The 19,001-nt window shown below is 39.4% G+C and overlaps 1 protein-coding gene across 1 annotated transcript in view; it reads left to right on the top strand.

The window, feature by feature from the left end:
• Window positions 1–3,560: 3,560 nt before the first annotated feature.
• The window catches only part of ND-49 (NADH dehydrogenase (ubiquinone) 49 kDa subunit), a 131,251-nt gene continuing 115,810 nt past the window's right edge, over window positions 3,561–19,001 (top strand). Inside the window, exons 1-2 of the mRNA XM_090381795.1 lie at window positions 3,561–3,672; window positions 16,108–16,214. Of these exons, the coding sequence (XP_090237921.1) occupies window positions 3,572–3,672; window positions 16,108–16,214 (208 nt within the window). The 5' untranslated portion in view covers window positions 3,561–3,571. The remainder of the gene's footprint in view (window positions 3,673–16,107; window positions 16,215–19,001) is intronic.

The following is a 19,001-nucleotide window of genomic DNA, read 5'->3' on the forward strand; positions in this document are numbered from 1 at the left end:
TTGTCACATTCTTTGACCTTGTTAATTAGGTTTCTGAGGGCTTCTGTTGTGGAGGATCCCGGTTTAAATCCAAACTGATTCCCAGCTAGGAGGCCAGCTGCTTCGTAGTGTTGGAGGATTCGTTTGTGCAGTAGCTTTTCAAATAATTTGCTAACTACTGAAAGAAGTGCGATGGGCCTATAGGATTTCGGGAACTCTGATTTATTAGTCAGACTGTTGATGATAAGTTTGATGTTGGCCGTTTTCTATTTTGTTGGGAATTTCCCTACCTCTAGGCATCTGTTGAACAGGGTGAATAGTAGTTGTGGTGTATATTCTATTACTTTTTTAAGTATATCGGGTACTATCATGTCTAGGCTGGGATATTTTCTCTTTCTTATCCGGGCAGCAGCAGCCGTACTGAGCTCCTCCATGGTGAAGGGGGGGGGGGCTCCATGATTTGTGTATTGTAGTTCTGGTTTTCTTGACAGAGATGATTTTGTTCCTGTAGAGTTGGGACTGCTGGTTCCTTGAATATGGCATTCAAGATGTTGTCCACCGATTGTTCCCAAGTTGTTGTCATTTGACCTTGTGGGGTTTGTGTGGTAGTCACTACCTCCCCCCCTCCTAGGGAGTGTGTTGGTAATAACCCTGTAGACTGTGGCCTTGTGTTCTATGAGCGATTGCCTGTTTGCTGGATGAAAAACCCATGTTTCCGAGAGAAAAACCTATGCTGCCTCTCCTGAGACCGACTAACTTAGCCACATTATGGGAAAAAAAGGCAGAAGGATGAAGCGACGTATGAAGATAATAGACGCTTTTTGCATATATGCTAACGTACCTACAAACGGATAATAAAAGTGAACCAGCTACATTGGTAATAATGAATTACTTAACCATTTTATCAATATTGTAAAGAATACGTGAAGATCAACAAAATGTTAAGCTTGTTTGCAGTGATGGTGAATCTATTCAAAGGGCTGTATTTTCCAGTGTCAACGTCAGAAAGCTGAATATGAAACTTAGAGAGATTAGCATTAGCATTAGCATTAGCATTAGTAGAGGCATTTGATGCAAGAAAGCAAGCTTATGCAGCATCAGCCAAAAAAAAAAAAAAAAAAAAACCCACTTCCACTTCACCCCCTGTTCGTTCAAAATACCTGTCCAGCTGAGCCTTAAACTTATTTAGGCTATCAACCTCCACCACAAGGGATGGCAGTCTGTTCCACCAACCAACCACCCGCTGGCTAAAGGCAAATTTCCGCACGTCTATCCTACATCTGTCTTTCCTCAATTTGAATTTATGCCCTCTCAGGTGATTTTTCTGAGCTAGAGGAAGAATCCCATCAGCATTGCGCATGCTTAAACCATTCAAGGCTTTATACACCTCTATCAGATCACCTCGCTGGTGCCTAGTCTCCAGACACTGTAATTTGCAAAACTTAAGCCTTTCTTCGTAAGAGCACCCCCTTTGTTCCATTCACTAATCTTGTTGCCCTTCTCTGTACTCGTTCCAGCAGCTCTACATCCTTCTTGAAATTAGGCCTCCAGACCTGTATACAGTACTCTAGGTGTGGCCTGACCATTGCCTTATACAATGGAATAATCACCTCCTTATCCCTGCTGGAAAAATTCCTGTATATCATTGACAATACTCCATGAGCTACTCTTGCAGCCCGTCTGCACTGCTCAGATAACTTCATATTTGCCTGCACAATCACCCCCAAGTCCCTTTCATTCTCTACCACTGTCAGTGTAGTACCACAGAGTTGATACGTTGCTCTGGGGTTGCTGTTTCCCATGTGTAGTACTTTACATTTGTCAATGTTAAACTTCATTTGCCACCTCTCAGCCCATCTGCTCAACCTTTCCAGATCCTGTTGCAGCAGCATAGTGTCAGTAGTGTCCTTGACAACCCTGCCAACCTTTGTATCATCTGCAAACTTGGACATTAAGCTTGATATACCATCGTCAATATCATTTATAAATACAGAAAACAATAATGGACCCAACACTGAGCCCTGAGGGACTCCACTAATAACATTAGTCCACGATGAGCAGTGTCCATTGTATTAGTATTAGTATTAGTGCTAGTAACAGCAAATAATGCAAGAAAGCAAGCTTACAGAGAATCAACGGCAAAAAATCCATTTCACATATCCACCGAGTCCAATAGAATCACTTATCCATCTAGTTCTTCCTTGAATTTGTTCAAACTGTCCACCTCCACAACAATGGACTGAAGCTTGTTCCAGCAATCAACCCATTAACTGAAAGCAAACTTCTGCCTATCTGTTCTGCAATTATCCTTTCTCAATTTGAATTTATGACCGCTCAAGTATGTAATCTAAGAAAGAGGAAGAAGAATCACTTCAGCATTTAGCTTGCTCAATCCAATAAAAGCGTTAAACACCTCAATCAGATCACCTCAGAGGTGCCTTGTCTCCAGACACTGCAATTTGCGGACCTGAAAGCTTTTTTAGTGAGGTGGATCCCTTTGTTTCCCCTCACTAATATCGTTGCCCTTCTCTGTACTTGTTCAGCAGCTCTCCATCCTTCCCAAAATGAGGTCTTCAGATCTGTATGCAGTACTCAAGATGCGGACTGACCATTACCTTATACAATGGGATAATCACCTCCTTATCGCGGCTAGTAAAATTCCTGTATATCATTGACAAAACCCCATGAGCTGCTCTGGCAGCTTGTCTGCAATGCTCAGAAAACTTCATATGTGACTGGACTGCACAACTTCCCCCCCAGGGTCTTTTTCATTCTCCACTACCCTGAGTGTAGTACCGTACAGTTGGTATATCGCCCTCGGGTTACTACTACCTATATGCTGTACATTACATTTGTTTATGTTAGTCGGTCTCAGGAGAGGATCGATCTCAGAACACGCGCAATTTACAGACAATATACACGGAGAAATATGGCCTTAGTTGCTGATGCTGCTAGAGCCCAACAACAACAACAACAAAGATACCTACATAACACTCAAGACTGATTTAGCAGTGTCCATTCTTATCATAGGGACATTCACTAGTTTTGTGGAAATTTCTGGTACCACTTAGATGATTAAATTTATCCTTCATGTCCTCCACACGATTCCAGACATTCTCAGTCTCTGCCATATGCTGCAGGGCTTTATTCTGAGATATAATTTTGGATAAAAAAAAAATGAAATTAAAACGCAGCACTACACCTCAGTGATTACATTAGTGAAGCATAGTGTTGTAGTTTTAATTCGATAGTACAATATTACCACACTAATACTATGCTATTTTCTGTACAACAGAAGTACTGCAATACTATTACTAAATGCTGCGTAATACAGTATTTAGCAATAGTATTGTACACATACGTAATATACACATTTCAGTACATGTGTACTGAAATGTATAATAATCATCTGAACTCACGAGGGGAAAAACTTCGTTGTCACCTGGAGATATCTAATTCACCTAAAACCATGTTAAAATGGCTTCAGTGTTAAGTACATAATACAAAAACGTTAAATAAAATTTTGGGTCATGGGAAGCTTAAATTTCATAAGAAAATAAACGTCCATAGATGGAGCTTTAAATATGTGAACATGGCGTCTGCTCTTGGGTTTGCTGCGAAGAGACTTGTAGCTTCTACTTGTTCTGCGGCAAGGTCGCACATTCTTCCTGGAGGAGCACTTTTATTTGTCAGGTAGTAATGGTTGTAAAAAATGTAGTGGTGTACTACACTCATAAAAGATGTGATAATTCTACTTCGTAATAGTAATCGGTTATTTTTGACACCAGTAGCCATTCTTCCTTTTCTTATTGCAGCTTGTCTTGGAGGAAAGTAAATATTGGTTGTTTACCAGTATTTATTTTCTATTTTAGTATTCGGATTCCGAAAAACTTTGGCATAATCAGATGAGAATGAACCCACTTTCACAATCGGGTTGCATAGCCTATAGGTTTTTCGCTAGAATTCCATGAACTTTACCCGAAGTGTGCCGGTCCTATCTTTGCCTTTTGCTGCCCTGGGAATCAGGTTTTGCTTTCTGTTTGAACTTTTGCTGTTCACTGTCGACCTATAGTATTATTGTGGCCCATCACATTGACTATTTAATTTAAGTACTAGCAGTTATCTCAGCTGGCCTTTTGCTGCTCCACTCACGGCTCCACTTTAGCATTTAGCATTAGCATTAGTAGAGGCATTTGATGCAAGAAAGCAAGCTTATGTAGCATCAGCCAAACCAAAAAAAAAAAAAAACCCACTTCCACTTCACCCCTCTGTTCGTTCAAAATACCTGCCCAGCTGAGCCTTAAACTTATTTAGGCTATCAACTTCAACAACAAGTGATGGAAGTCGGTTCCACCAACCAACCACCCGCTGGCCAAAGGCAAATTTCCGCACATCTATCCGACTTCCGTCCTTCCTCAATTTGAATTTATGCCCTCTGAGCTGATTATTCTGAGCAAGATGAAGAATCCCATTGGCATTGAGCATGCTCAAACCATTCAAAACCTGATACACCTCTATCAGATCACCTCGCCGGTGCCTAGTCTCCAGACTCTGTAATTTGCAAAACTTAAGCCTTTTTTCGTAAGAGCAACCGTTTGTTCCATTCACTAATCTTGTTGCCCTTCTCTGTACGCGTTCCAGCAGCTCTACATCCTTCTTGAAATGAGGCCTCCAGACCTGTATACAGTACTCAAGATGTGGCCTAACCATTGCCTTATACAAGGGAATAATCACCTCCTTATCCCTGCTAGAAAAATTCCTGTATATCATTGACAAGACACCATGAGCTACTCTTGCAGCTCGTCTGCACTGCTCAGAGAACTTCATATCTGCCTGCACAATTACCCCCAGGTCCTTTTCATTCTCCACCACTGTCAGTGTAGTACCGCAGAGTTGATACGTTGCTCTGGGGTTACTGTTTCCCATATGTAGTACTTTACATTTGTCAATGTTAAACTTCATATGCCACCTCTCAGCCCATCTGTTCAACCTTTCCAGATCCTGTTGCAGCAGCATAGCGTCAGTGGTGTCCTTAACAACCCTGCCAACCTTTGTATCATCTGCAAACTCGGACATTAAACTTGATATTCCATCATCAATATCATTCATAAACACCGAAAACAACAACGGACCCAACACTGAACCCTGAATCATCTGAACCTTTGCTAAATGGTGATAATTTAGCTGCCCACTCCAAATCACAATAGTCACACTTTCATACACTAATTTGAATTTTCTGCTCTGTACTGAAGTTCATATCATTCCCCCTTCAATCACAAAATTTCATTTAACATAAAATCACATTGAAGCAAAGGGCATATATTTGCATTTTTCAAAAAATGAAGTGCTCATGAAAATTTAAAACATAGTGGAATGCTTGTTGTACTTACCAGGAACCAGTGCTTCAATTAGACACTGAATTCTGATGGGATCCTTCCACTTGTTCAGATTACGAACCTAAGGGGGCATAAATTCAAATTAAGAAAAGACAGATGTAGAATAGATGTGCGGAAATTTGCCTTTAGCCAGCGGGTGGTTAATTGCTGGAACAAACTTCCATCTGTCGTTGTGGAAGTTGATAGGTTGAATAAATTTAAGGAGAAACTGGACAGGCATTTGGAAAAAAAGTATTAATTTTTGCCCTTTTTTTTTTACAATTTTTTTATTTACAAAAGGGAAACATCATTATAACATGGGTCATTATAGCCAAGTGACCAGCTTTGGTCATCAGAAGATCTGGTCACCATAGCCTTGTCTAAAATTGTAAAGCTAAAAAAAGTACCTGTGAATTATTCGTATATTAATGACTGTATATATATATTTTTAAATCAATATAGCATGAGCATTAGCATTAGTAGAGGCATTTGATGCAAGAAAGCAAGCTTATGCAGCATCAGCCAAAAAAAAAAAATAAAATAAATAAAAAATAACCACTTCCACTTCACCCCTCTGTTTGTTCGAAATACCTGTCCAGCTGAGCCTTAAACTTATTTAGGCTATCAACTTCCACGACAAGGGATGGCAGTCTGTTTCACCTACCAACCACCCGCTGGCTAAAGGCAAATTTCCGCACACCTATCCTACATCTGTCTTTCCTCAATTTGAATTTATGCCCTCTCAGGTGATTATTCTGAGCAAGAGGAAGAATCAAGAATCCCATCAGCATTGAGCATGCTCAAACCATTCAAGGTTTTGTACACCTCTATCAGATCACCTCGCTGGTGCCTAGTCTCCAGACACTGTAATTCGCAAAATTTAAGCCTTTCTTCGTAAGAGCACCCCTTTGTTCCATTCACTAATCTTGTTGCCCTTCTCTGTACTCGTTCCAGCAGCTCTACATCCTTCTTGAAATGAGGCCTCCAGGCCTGTATACAGTACTCTAGGTGTGGCCTGAACATTGCCTTATACAAGGGAATAATCACCTCCTTTTCCCTGCTAGAAAAATTCCTATATATCATCGACAATACACCATGAGCTACTCTTGCAGCCCATCTGCACTGCTCAGAGAACTTCATATCTGCCTGCACAACCACCCCCCAGGTCCCTTTCATTCTCTACCACTGTCAGTAGTACCACAGAGTTGATACGTTGCTGTGGGATTGCTGTTTCCCATATGTAGTACTTTACATTTGTCAATGTTAAACTTCATTTGCCACCTCTCAGCCCATCTGCTCAACCTTTCCAGGTCCTGTTGCAGCAGCATAGTGTCAGTAGTGTCCTTGACAACCCTGCCAACCTTCGTATCGTCTGCAAACTTGGACATTAAGCTTGATATACCATCATCAATATCATTTATAAATACAGAAAACAATAAAGGACCCAATACTGAACCCTGAGGGACTCCACTAATAACATTAGTCCACGATGAGCAGTGTCCATTGATTACCACTCTCTGTCTTCTCCTCCTCAATCACTCTTTTATCCAAAGCAGCAATTTGCCTCCAATGCCACACTGCTCCAATTTGTGCAGCAGTCTTCCATGTGCAACAGTATCAAAAGCCTTTCTAAGATCCAAGTATATAATATCAAAGTTATTCCCGGCATCCAGTTCTTTTGTGACTGCATCATAGTATCCAATCAAGTTGGTCAGGCAAGACTTCCCCTTAACAAAACCATGCTGTGTCCGAGCTATAACTGAGGTCTTGTCTAGATGATCCTGCAGTGCTTCTTTAACCAGTGCCTCCATTAATTTTCCGGGAACAGAAGTTAAACTCACAGGTCTATAATTACTTGGGTCAGCCTTTGATCCTCCTTTGTGAATTGGGGTTACATTTGCACATCTCCAGTCCATGGGTACCTCCCCTGAGTCCAAGGAAGCTCTCATAATTATGGCTAAGGGTTTGCTTACTTCCTTTGCTGCCTCCTTTAATATAACTGGATAGATCCCATCCACCCCAGATGCCTTTCTTGTGTTTATCTTCAACAATTTCTCCTCCACTTTACTCTCAGTTATTAAAGATTCTCTAGCTTACTGCCAGAGTTGAATACACCTCTGGCATTCCCCTCGCTGAATAACTCCTCATGTGTGAATGTCGATGCAAAATATTCATTTAGTTTGTTAGCTACCTGAGCAGGATCATCAACAGTTGACCCATCGATATCAAGGGGACCAATCTGATTCATTCCCTTCCTTCTAGAGTTTACATATGTAAAGAACTCTTTGCTGTTTTTCTTCGCATCCCTTGCCAAGGATTTCTCGTAATCTGCCTTCGCCTGTGTAACCTCCTTTGTAACTTGGTTACAGATCAACTTGTATCTATCATCGGCTTCTGTGTCACGTGTTAATTTGTATGTATCCCATGCATTTTTCTTCTCTGCCATATGCCTCATTAGTTCATCTGACATCCATTTAGGCCTAAACCTTGAACAATATTTCTTAGTTGGTGTGTAAAGCCTAGTAGCTTCCAAGATAAGTTCTTTGAATGCTTCCCATTTTGAATTTGCTGTTGGTAACATGATCAGTTGATCCCATTGTATAGAATTGAAATACTGTCTCAGCCCATTGTAGTCGCCTTTACAAAAGCAATACCCCTTCCCTTTACCCCTAATGGTAGTTACCTCTTTGAGTAAATCCCACTTCAGAACACTGTGATCACTGCTACCTAGTGGTTCATTTATCTGCAGATTCTTAATGCACGAAGAATCACTACTGATAATCAAATCGAGAGTATTACTTCCTCTAGTTGCCTCCCGAACATGCTGATGTAGAAAACAATCATCCAATAAATCCACAAAAGCCTTGCTAGTGTGTGAGTGACCAGCCCCAAAATTCCAATCAATATCTGGGAAATTAAAATCCCCCATTATAAGACTCTGATTTACTGCCCCACTCTATTTCCCTGTACAGTTTTTTATTATACTCATCAGAGTCATTAGGCCTATAACACACTCCTACTCTCAATTTTGATCTCCCAATGCTTATGTCACACCAAACTGACTCGACACTGCACTGTCCAGCAATGTCGACTGGCTTCACTTCCCTGGATTTTATGTATTTCTTAACTAATAGCATAACCCCTGCTCCCTTCCTATCCTGTCTGTCCTTTCTGTAGACATTGTACTCCCCAAATTCCAGTTCTGCATTCCTTATATCTGTGCAACACCACATCTCTGAAATCCCCATGATATCTACCTTTGATGTTTTGAGCAATACATCAAATTTATTTACTAAACTCCTAGCATTGGTGTACACGCACATGTTCTTTTTCTTAGCTACCCTAACACAACCCATGTGTTTACTTGTACCCCAGTGATTCCCAGCAGTCTCTGAAATATCCTGCATCTTATTTTCCAGGCTGTGGCTCATTCCAATAGAAGCAGTGCGAGAATCACTTTCACCTCTGCCAGTGGCTACTGTTAATCTATTAGTCCTTGTATCCCCCCCAATTTCTAAACCTCGTTGCAGTAGCTTACCATCATTACTGTCATTAACCACTCTACCAACCTTTGTATCATCTGCACACCTAGAGATTAACCCTGATATACCTTCATCAATATCATTAATAAATATAGAAAGAAACAATGGGCCCATCATAGAACCTTTTGAGATTCCACTGATAACTAGTTCATGAAGAGATCCTTTTATCCATTGTAGTAACTTGCTCTGAATGCCACATTGCTCCAGTTTATGTATCAATCTTTTATGTGCAATAGTATCAAATGCCTTCCTGAAATCCAAGTACACAATATTAAAAATATTTTTTGTATCCAGTTCCTTGGTCACTCAAAAAAACATTTTTTTGAGTCATGGTGATGTTTTTTGAATGAAATGCATGAAGCACAAGCTACTTTATTCACATTTCATCAGACATTCCATTACTTTGGAAGGCAATATAGACTTTTTTTTTTCCATTGAAGTGTCATCTTCTTTGAATAACATCTGCTGTAGTGAATTTTGGGAAGTTTAGATGAGTTACAGTTGCACACACACACACACACACGCACGCACACACAGAAATATTATTATTAATGTGCCATCCAATTGGTATCCCACACTGAATATTCGTAGGTCCTCATGGCTTGTCACAGACATTCTTTGCAATATGACAAGCTAAGGCTTGCTATTGTCTAAAATGCTGATGGAACTGCTATTCAAGTGACACTCATGAGTCAAGTGGACTGAATTTAAGAAGGTTGGTTGTTCTGCAACAACCTAATCCTCTTTTCCACCTTCACAATGGTGGGACTCTAGTAGTCCTGGCTATATCCTTCCCCCAGTTGTAAGTTCTAAAACTCTGCAGCTATAATGGAGGTGGTCACTCAGATAGATGATTCTGACAAACCAGTGCAATACTATGTTGCCTGTTGGATCCTTGAAGTGGTGAACCCTATGTTTATTCCCCAGAGCAAAGCTCTGGCAGACTCCCATCCCTTCCATCATGTAGTATGATTGACATTAAGGTTATGATGGACATCATGATGAGATCCAGTCTTCCTTGCCTTTAAGCACACATAGCTCTGAAATGGTGTTTTCAGGCTGGCCACTGGATAGTCTACTAGACCTGACATATTGGTAACTCTCTTGGCAGCATCCAGACCAGCTAATACATCATCTTGCTGCCTCCATTCTGCCAGATGGTGACTGGAGGCATCCCAGTATTGTAGATGCAGGGGTCATGTTTGAAGCCACATTGTCAAGGAACTGGGTATATTCTTGCTGTGTATACACCATATCCAAGAATTTCATTACTCCATACAACATGCCCACTCTAATTTTAGTTTATCTACTAAATGCATCATGAACAGTCATGGTTTCTATCTTTTGTTTTGCCAACTGTTATTTGTAATTGGTTCCAATTTTCTCTCTGACTGTTTGCTATGTGTGATGGTAGATAGTTCTCTGTCTTCAAACTTTTCTACTAATGCTGGTGTTACCTAATGTTCAGTCTTTCTCATATTCTTTCCCTCTTGTGTATTAATGACTGAAAATCATAACTCTAGTTTTGCTGATGATAGCCCATTGCATTCTCCCTTTCAGTTTGAGAAACCTTGCCCTGTGCAAACAGCTTCATGTTCTTGAATATCCACCACAATTCCATAAATGCTGTTGTCCAGGTAATTCACTAGTGGAGCAAAGATAACTTAATTTCAATCCTTCTAAAACTCAGTGCTGTCCTTATAGCTTACAATGAGAAGTCTGTTGCTCCTATCTTATCCTTGACACTTAGATTTTTAGACAAGTTCACATATCTCTCTTAGGGATTACCCTGACTTATATATAATCCGTTTTGGCATAAGTTTTGGCATATTACTACCTCTGCATATAAAAAACTAGGTTTTGTCTTCACTCTTGGCATTATTTTACTTCTAAACAGCTACTCACTCTGTACAAATTCGAAATCGCCCTGGAATATTATTCCTACATCTGGTTTGGGGGACCAAAAACCTCTTTCAGGCTTCTAGATTTCTACCCTGACTTCTAATCTCTCTCTCTTGGCACAAGCACATTACAAATATTGCTTCTTCTGCATCTAAAAAACTTGGTTTTCTCTTTTGCTCTCGGCATTACTTTTCTTCCAAACAGCTGTTCACTCTGTACAAATCTGCCCTACCATGGAATATTGTTCCCACATCTGTGGCAGTGCCCCCAAAACTTCTCTCAGGCTTCTAGATTCCATTCAGAAGAGGGCAGTTAGGTTAATTAATGACTTATTTCTAACAGAGTCTCTCCACTCGCTTTCTCATAGATGTACTGTTTCTGCAGCATGCCTTTTCTACAGATACTTCCATGGGCACTGTTCTTCTGAATTGGCTTCTATAGTTTCCGCTCTCTCTCTTTCAAAACAGTCCAAACATATGCTGCCACCAGCCAACATCCATTTACTGTCCAACGTCAAACTCACAGAACCAGCTTTTCATGTTCCTCGTTTATTCGTTCAACTGCTGTTTTCTGGAACAACATATTTCCTGAAAATCACAGTCTACAGAAGTTCAAGTCAAATGTTAACAAATATCTTCTTTCGTCTTTCCAACCTTCAGCCCAAGCATGGTACTAAGTACTATGGGTTCTAATACCTCTCGTGTTTGTGGTTTTCATAAAAAAAAAAAAAGACTCAAAAAGGTGGCAGTCAGGTTAATTAATGGCCCATCTCTTACAGAGTCTCTCCAGTCTCTGACTTATAGTCTGTTCCCACTGCATGACTTTACTAAAGATACTTCCAATGGCACTGTTCTGAATTGGCATATCTAATCCCATCCTCTCTCTCTCTCTCTCTCAACCCAGGCAGAACACCTGTTGCAACCAGTCAGCATTCATTTACTGTCCTACTTCAAAGTGAGAACCAAAATTACGGTTTACAGAAATCCAAGTCTAATTTCTACAGTATCTTCTTACATCTCAACATTTATGTCATGCATAGTATCAAGTACAGGAACTGCCCAACTTAAGTAATACTCGACTTACACGAATTCGACTTTACATAAGTTTTTGCTGGCTGGTGCAAACTGAAAAATATATGGAAACGTATTTTTGCATCTGTAGGGCTAAATGGAGGTATTGTGAAAATATTGTAATGTGAACCCAATAACACTGGTTTTTTTTGTAATTCGTTCCCCAAGTCCTTGAAAGTTGAAAATTTCGCTATATAACTAAGCTATTTATATCTCTAAAAGGTCATTTTTATAATGGAAATTGCTCTACACTTTCATCGTTATCATATGTTCCGTTATAAGAATCAATTTTGAACACCTTTGTGATATTTTTCTAAAACACATTTCTGGAGGTCACAACCATAAAACAATAAAAACAATTTTCACTTTCCGGTTTATTGGGCTTTTCTGTTAGTGCAATCTATTTTAAATGGGTAGTAAACTCCATCTTATTGCATTTGTGGTAATACTGATAACTGGAATTCTATGGATATTATGATGAAATGAGTTCCCCTTCACTGAAATCTGCAATCATATAAAAAACAAATTCTCTTCATTCCTATTTACTTATTACAGTGATGAAGGGAAAGGGACCAACAAAAAGTGCAAGTGCTAGGTAACGAAACAAAACAAAATTTATTTAAAAATGAAGATGATTAATTGAGAAGTACGAAGCAGGACAAAGTTTGTCATCTATTGCAAAGGAATTAGGTTTCACTGCTTCAACAGTGAATACTATTTTAAAAGACAGTACACATATGAAAGAACAGGTTAAAGGATAAACGCATTAAAGAAGCACTGCAGGATCATTTAGACAAGACTTCAGCTATAGCTCGGACACAGCATGGTTTTGTTAAGGGGAAGTCTTGCCTGACCAATTTGATTGGATACTATGATGCAGTCACAAAGGAACTGGATGCAGGGAATAACTTTGATATTATATACTTGGATCTTAGAAAGGCTTTTGATACTGTTGTACATGGAACACTGCTGCACAAATTGGAGCAGTGTGGCATTGGAGGCAAATTGCTGCTGTGGATAAAGGGGTGGCTGAGGGGGAGAAGACAGAGTGGTAATCAATGGACACTGCTCGTCGTGGACTAATGTTATTAGTGGAGTCCCTCAGGGCTCAGTGTTGGGTCCATTATTGTTTTCTGTATTCATAAATGATATTGATGAGGATATATCAAGCTTAATGTCGAAGTTTGCAGACAATACAAAGGTAGGCAGGGTTGTCAAGGACACTACTGACACTATGCTGCTGCAACAGGATCTGGAAAGGTTGAGCAGATGGGCTGAGAGGTGGCAAATGAAGTTTAACATTGACAAATGTAAAGTACTACACATGGGAAACAGCAACCCCAGAGCAACGTATCAACTCTGTGGTACTACACTGACAGTGGTAGAGAATGAAAGGGACCTGGGGGTGGTTGTGCAGGCAAATATGAAGTTATCTGAGCAGTGCAGACGGGCTGCAAGAGTAGCTCATGGTGTATTGTCGATGATATATAGAAATTTTTCTAGCAGGGATAAGGAGATGATTATTCCCTTGTATAAGGCAATGTTCAGGCCACACCTAGAGTACTGTATACAGGCCTGGAGGCCTCATTTCAAGAAGGATGTAGAGCTGCTGGAGCGAGTACAGAGAAGGGCAACAAGATTAGTGAATGGAACAAAAGGGTGCTCTTACGAAGAAAGGCTTAAGTTTTGCGAATTACAGTGTCTGGAGACTAGGCACCAGCGAGGTGATCTGATAGAGGTGTATAAAGCCTTGAATGGTTTGAGCATGCTCAATGCTGATGGGATTCTTCCTCTCGCTCAGAATAATCACCTGAGAGGGTATAAATTCAAATTGAGGAAAGACAGATGTAGGATAGACGTGCGGAAATTTGCCTTTAGCCAGTGGGTGGTTGGTTGGTGGAACAGACTTCCATCCCTTGTCATGGAAGTTGATAACCTAAATAAGTTTAAGGCTCAGCTGGACAGATAATTTGAACGAACAGAGGGGTGAAGTGGAAGTGTTTTTTTTTTTTTTTTGGCTGATGTTGCATAAGCTTGCTTTCTTGCATCAAATGCCTCTACTTAATGCTAATGCATTTAGGATCAACTGTGATCACAAAACAGTGTTCAGGTGTTATACCAAAGATGGAAAATCAGATTCAGAAGCAAGTGCCCCTGAGTGCAATGGCCATTCAAGCAAAAGCAACAAGTATTTATGAAGATATTAAGGATAAGTATGTCTAACCCCGTGGCCTCCGTAGCCGAGTGGGCAGGAGCGGGAGTGCAGTAGCACACGCTCTTTGAATAGACTGTGGTTCAAGCCCCTGACTGCTGAATACGGTCGATCTGCCAACCCGCACTGGACCAGAGTGGCAGATTATGGTCCATTTCCCTCAGCATGAATTGTTGAGGAGGCTTCCATCCTGCAGTGGGTTGATAATGGCTGCACTTTACTTTACTTTACTTATGTCTAACCCCAATCCAAGTTCGTGGCAAGCAGTGGGTGGTTTAATAGGTTCAAGCATCGTGCTGGTTTCCAAAACATTAAAGTATGCAGTGAAAGTGCCAGTGCTGATTCTGCAACTGCAGAGAAATTTTGTGATGTGTTAGAAAAAACCCCTTCTAAATTTCCACAGCCCTCAACCTCTGTAGTGGCATGCTTATCAGCTGGAGATGTTGATTCTGGCAACAGTGCTCGAAAGGTAAAACGTGCTGACCTGTCTCCTCTTTTTTTTGTAATTTTATAATTTTTAAATTGCATGCTTTTGTAACCTTTCCCTGTGCTTGAGATAAAAAATTGAATAAATATAATAAATAATTCTATTTACATGTTCATTGAACATTTCTTTTTGATTGAATCAATTCAGTGAGTACAGTTGCTTGTACTGCACAAGCATGGGGGAAATTCCGACTTATGTAAAATACGACTTAATATAGAGTTCCGCAGAACACAACACTTACGTAAGTTGAGGAATTGGTGTACTATAGATTCTAATATCTTTTGGTTTGGTGCTTTCATTAAAGAAAAGAAGTTCTGATCCACAGTCCTTATTAGCTTTTAACATACTGCTACTTCACAAGCAGACTTATAAGATTTATTTTGGTATGTCTGAGCCAATATGTGTGCATGGGTGACTTTGCACACTTTTTTTAAATTACTTTTGGTCATAGAGTATGTTATCACACTCCATATCAATTTATTCATTATTAGTTTACAATGTATTTGAACTGTAGCTAGTGTTATGAGTATAGAATAATTGAATTTTCTGTTGCAATTATAACTGTAATTGCTTATACAGGCACTCCCTCGACTTCCGTAAATTCGACTTTATGTAAGTTTTTGCCAGCTGGTGTAAACTTAAAAAAATCGTGGAAAATGCATTTTGCATCCTGTAGGAATAAATGGAGGTATTGTGAAAACATTGCAGTGTGAACACAATAACACATTGTTTTTTTGGTAATTCGTTCCAAGACCTTGGAATTTGAAATTTTCTCTGTATAACTAAGTCATATATCGCTATAACAGGTAATTTTTATATGGAGCGCTACCCTTTCATTGTTCTCATATGTTCTGTTATAAGTATGTTTTGAATGACTTTGTTGATATTTTTCTAAATTGCACACTTTGTAATTTTTCCTATGCATGAGAGTAAAAAAAAAAATTGAATAAATAATTCTGTTTATATGTTCCTCAAACATTTATTTTTTGCTTTAATCAAATTCAGCAAGCATAGTTGTAAGTGCTGCATAAGCATTTAGAGAAATTCCGACTTATGTAAAACTCGACTTGCGCAGAGTTGTGTGGAATGCAACCCTTAAGTCGGGGAGTGCCTGTAGTTTTATACTTGTTATTATTTAACTAGTATAAAATATGTTATATGATTATAATAGAAATATTATGATATAAATTCTGTACCTGCATGTGGACCACTTGACCATTAACATCCAGAAATAAGTACAAAGAAAGAAAATATTCAGATTTGCTGAGCCATATGTTATTTTAATTTGACCTTCTAATCTGAAATTATATGCGCTATTCAGAGAGAATGATTCATTTTGAGTCTATGAAACATTTCAATACATTTTTAAATTGCAATTCCTCACCATTTTGTTTTCATTATGATAAATCCATTCAGACATGAAAAACAAATGTTACGTTGTCTACCATGCTTAGAAAGTATTAAGATACTTATGTTGTAAAAGTCTGAAAAAGTAAGTTTTCATATTCTGTTTAATGAGAAAAAATTATTATATTCACAGAGGCAGTAAAACATGGTATCCTGATCTTGAGTTTTTTAAAGAGTTTGACACTCCATACTTACTTCCTGATGGCGGGAAAGTTAAATTTGAGCTGAAGCCTTGGCTTGGTAAGTTTTTATTTTCCCTAAAGTGCTTTTTTTTTTTTTTTTCACATTGAAATGTAATCAGTTAGCAGGTTTTTATGATTGTTATATGTAGTATTAAAGAATAAATGGGACTTACAACTGCACAAAAAATGAAGGTTATTACAAATCAAATAAATTTATAAATTAGCAGACTTCTGTAAATAAATGTTGCCTTATTAAAAAGTAATTGCCTTTAAATAACTTGGTTTATGTAGTATCAGAGATATAACTTTGTTAATTAAGTTGAAGTCCTTTTATTAGCATTACTTGAGGCATATGATAAAGAAAGCAAGCTTATACGGCATCAACCAAAAAAAACCCCTTCCCATTTCATCCATCCAGTCATTCAAAATGTTTGTCTAGTTCATGTTCCAGTAATCAACTACCCGCTGGCTAAAGACAAACTTCTGCACACCTATTCTACAACTGTCCTCAATTTGAATCTATGCCCCCCCCCCCTCAGATTCTTAATCTTAGCAAGCAGAAGTATCCCATCAGCATTGAGCCTGCTCAAACCATTCAAGACCTTATACACCTCAATCAGATCACCTTGCAGGTGCCTAGTCTCCAGATGCTGCAACTTGCAGAATTCTCTCTTGGTAAGAGCACTCCTTTGTTCCTCTCACCAATCTTGTTGCCCTTCTCAGTACTCGTTCTAGCAATTCTAAATCATTCATAAAATGAGGCTCCAGACCTGTACGTAGTACTCAAGGTGTGGCTTGACCATTGCCTTATACAAGGGGATAATCACCTCCTTCTCTCTGCTAGCAAAATTCCTATATATTATTGACAATACTCCATGACCTGCTCTGGCAGCACATTTGCACTGCTCAGAGAACTTCATATCTGACTGCACAATTACCCCACAGGTCTTTTTCATTCTCCACCTCCCTGAGTGTAGTACCACACATTTGGTACATTTCTCTGAGTTACTGCTACCCATAAGTAGTACTTTGCATTTGTCAATGTTAAACTTCAGTTGCCACTTCTCAGCCCATCTACTTAACTTTTCTAGATTCTGTTGCAGTAGAATAACATCTTTACTATTATTAACAACCCTGCCAACCTTTGTATCATCTACAAACTTGGACATTAAGCCTGATAACCTTTATCGATATCATTAATAAATACACAAAATTGCAATGGGCCCAGCACCGAACCCTAGGATATTCCACTAATAACATTAGTCCACAAAGAGCATTGTCCATTTATTATCATTCTCTGCCATCTCCTACTCACACATCCCTTTATCCATTGCAGCAACTTGCCCTTAATGTCATACCGCTCCAATTTGTACATCAATCTTCCATGTGCAACAGTATCAAAAGCTTTCCTTAAATCCAACTACCGTATTTCCCCATGTATAAGACACACCTTAATTTTGGGGCCCGAAAATTGAAAAAAAATGTATTACATAAAGTTATTGAACTCAAGTTTTATTTATCATAAAATTCATACAACTCCTCATCACTGTCAAAACTCCCATCCATTAGCTTGTCCTCATCTGTGTGTGATGACGACTCACTGTCTTCATATATTGCCTCGTCTTCAGTTCCATCTATGGTATTTGAAATGCCACACTTCTCAAATGACTTGACAACGATCTCAATCTTGATATTATCCCAGGATCTTTTCACCCAGTTACAAACTTCTCCTACAGTTGGTTTCTTCACCCTTCCTGCTGTTGTCAAATTGTCCCCAGAAGGCTTCATCCATTGGTTCCATTTGTCTCTCATGGCAGCTTTAAAGGGTTTGTTATTGCTGACATCAAGTGGTTGGAGCTGGGATGTCAAGCCTCCAGGTATGATGGCAAGTTTTGTTTTTTGCTCTTCAGCAATCTTCTTTGTGTTTTTTGTTATGTGTGCCCTGAACTGATCAAGCACCAATAGGGCAGGTTTGTGTAAGAGCTCACCTAGTCTCCTGCTCCAAACTTTCTCAAACCAGATATTCATCCCATCCTGATCCATCCAATCCTTGTCATGAACGTGGACAATCACTCCTCGAGGAATGTCTTCTTTTGGCATTGTTTTGCATTTGAAAATCAGCACAGGAGGCAGCTTGGTTCCGTCGGCACAACAAGCTAGAACAACTGTATAATGGCTCTTTTCACATCCACTTGTCTTCACAGTTACAGTTTTCACCCCCTTCTTATCAACAGTTCTGTTACTTGGGACATCAAATTGAAGGGAGACTTCGTCCATATTTGCAATCTGTCCCAACCCAAACTGATGTCTTACGACATTGACTGACAAAACGATGAAATTCAAGGACCTTCTGCTCATAGCTTTCAGGCATCTTTTGGGCAAGTCTGGTGCGTGTACGCATGCTTAGTCCATTCCGTTTCATGAACCTGAAGCACCAATTGTGTCCTCCTTTGAAATCAGTAACTTCTTTTTCATCAGCAATTCTTCTTGCTTCATGCTGAACCATCTTTGTGGACACTGGAATTCCATTTGCACTTTGCTCTACAATCCATATCTTCAGTTCCCTCTCTAAATCAGGCCATTTTGCTGACTTGCCTCTCATGGCCTTCTTCTGCCGTGGCGCTTTCAGTAGGGTTTCTTTTTTCCATAGCCAGTCTCAGATTGTTTTCTCAGTTGGAGGAGGACCAAACTTAGGTTAAGCAGCACGATTTCCATTCACTTTTGAAAACTGGATCACCTTTAACTTGAATTCAGCACTATACGAAAATCTTTTCTGAGCCATTTCTGGGCAGAACGTGGCAAAATGTAACTTAATATACTGGTAACAAGTGTGAAACAATGAGCG

The sequence above is a fragment of the Mastigoproctus giganteus genome, chromosome 9, assembly GCF_048544385.1.
Source record: "Mastigoproctus giganteus isolate SK-2022 chromosome 9, ASM4854438v1, whole genome shotgun sequence".
NCBI lineage: Eukaryota > Metazoa > Arthropoda > Arachnida > Uropygi > Thelyphonidae > Mastigoproctus > Mastigoproctus giganteus.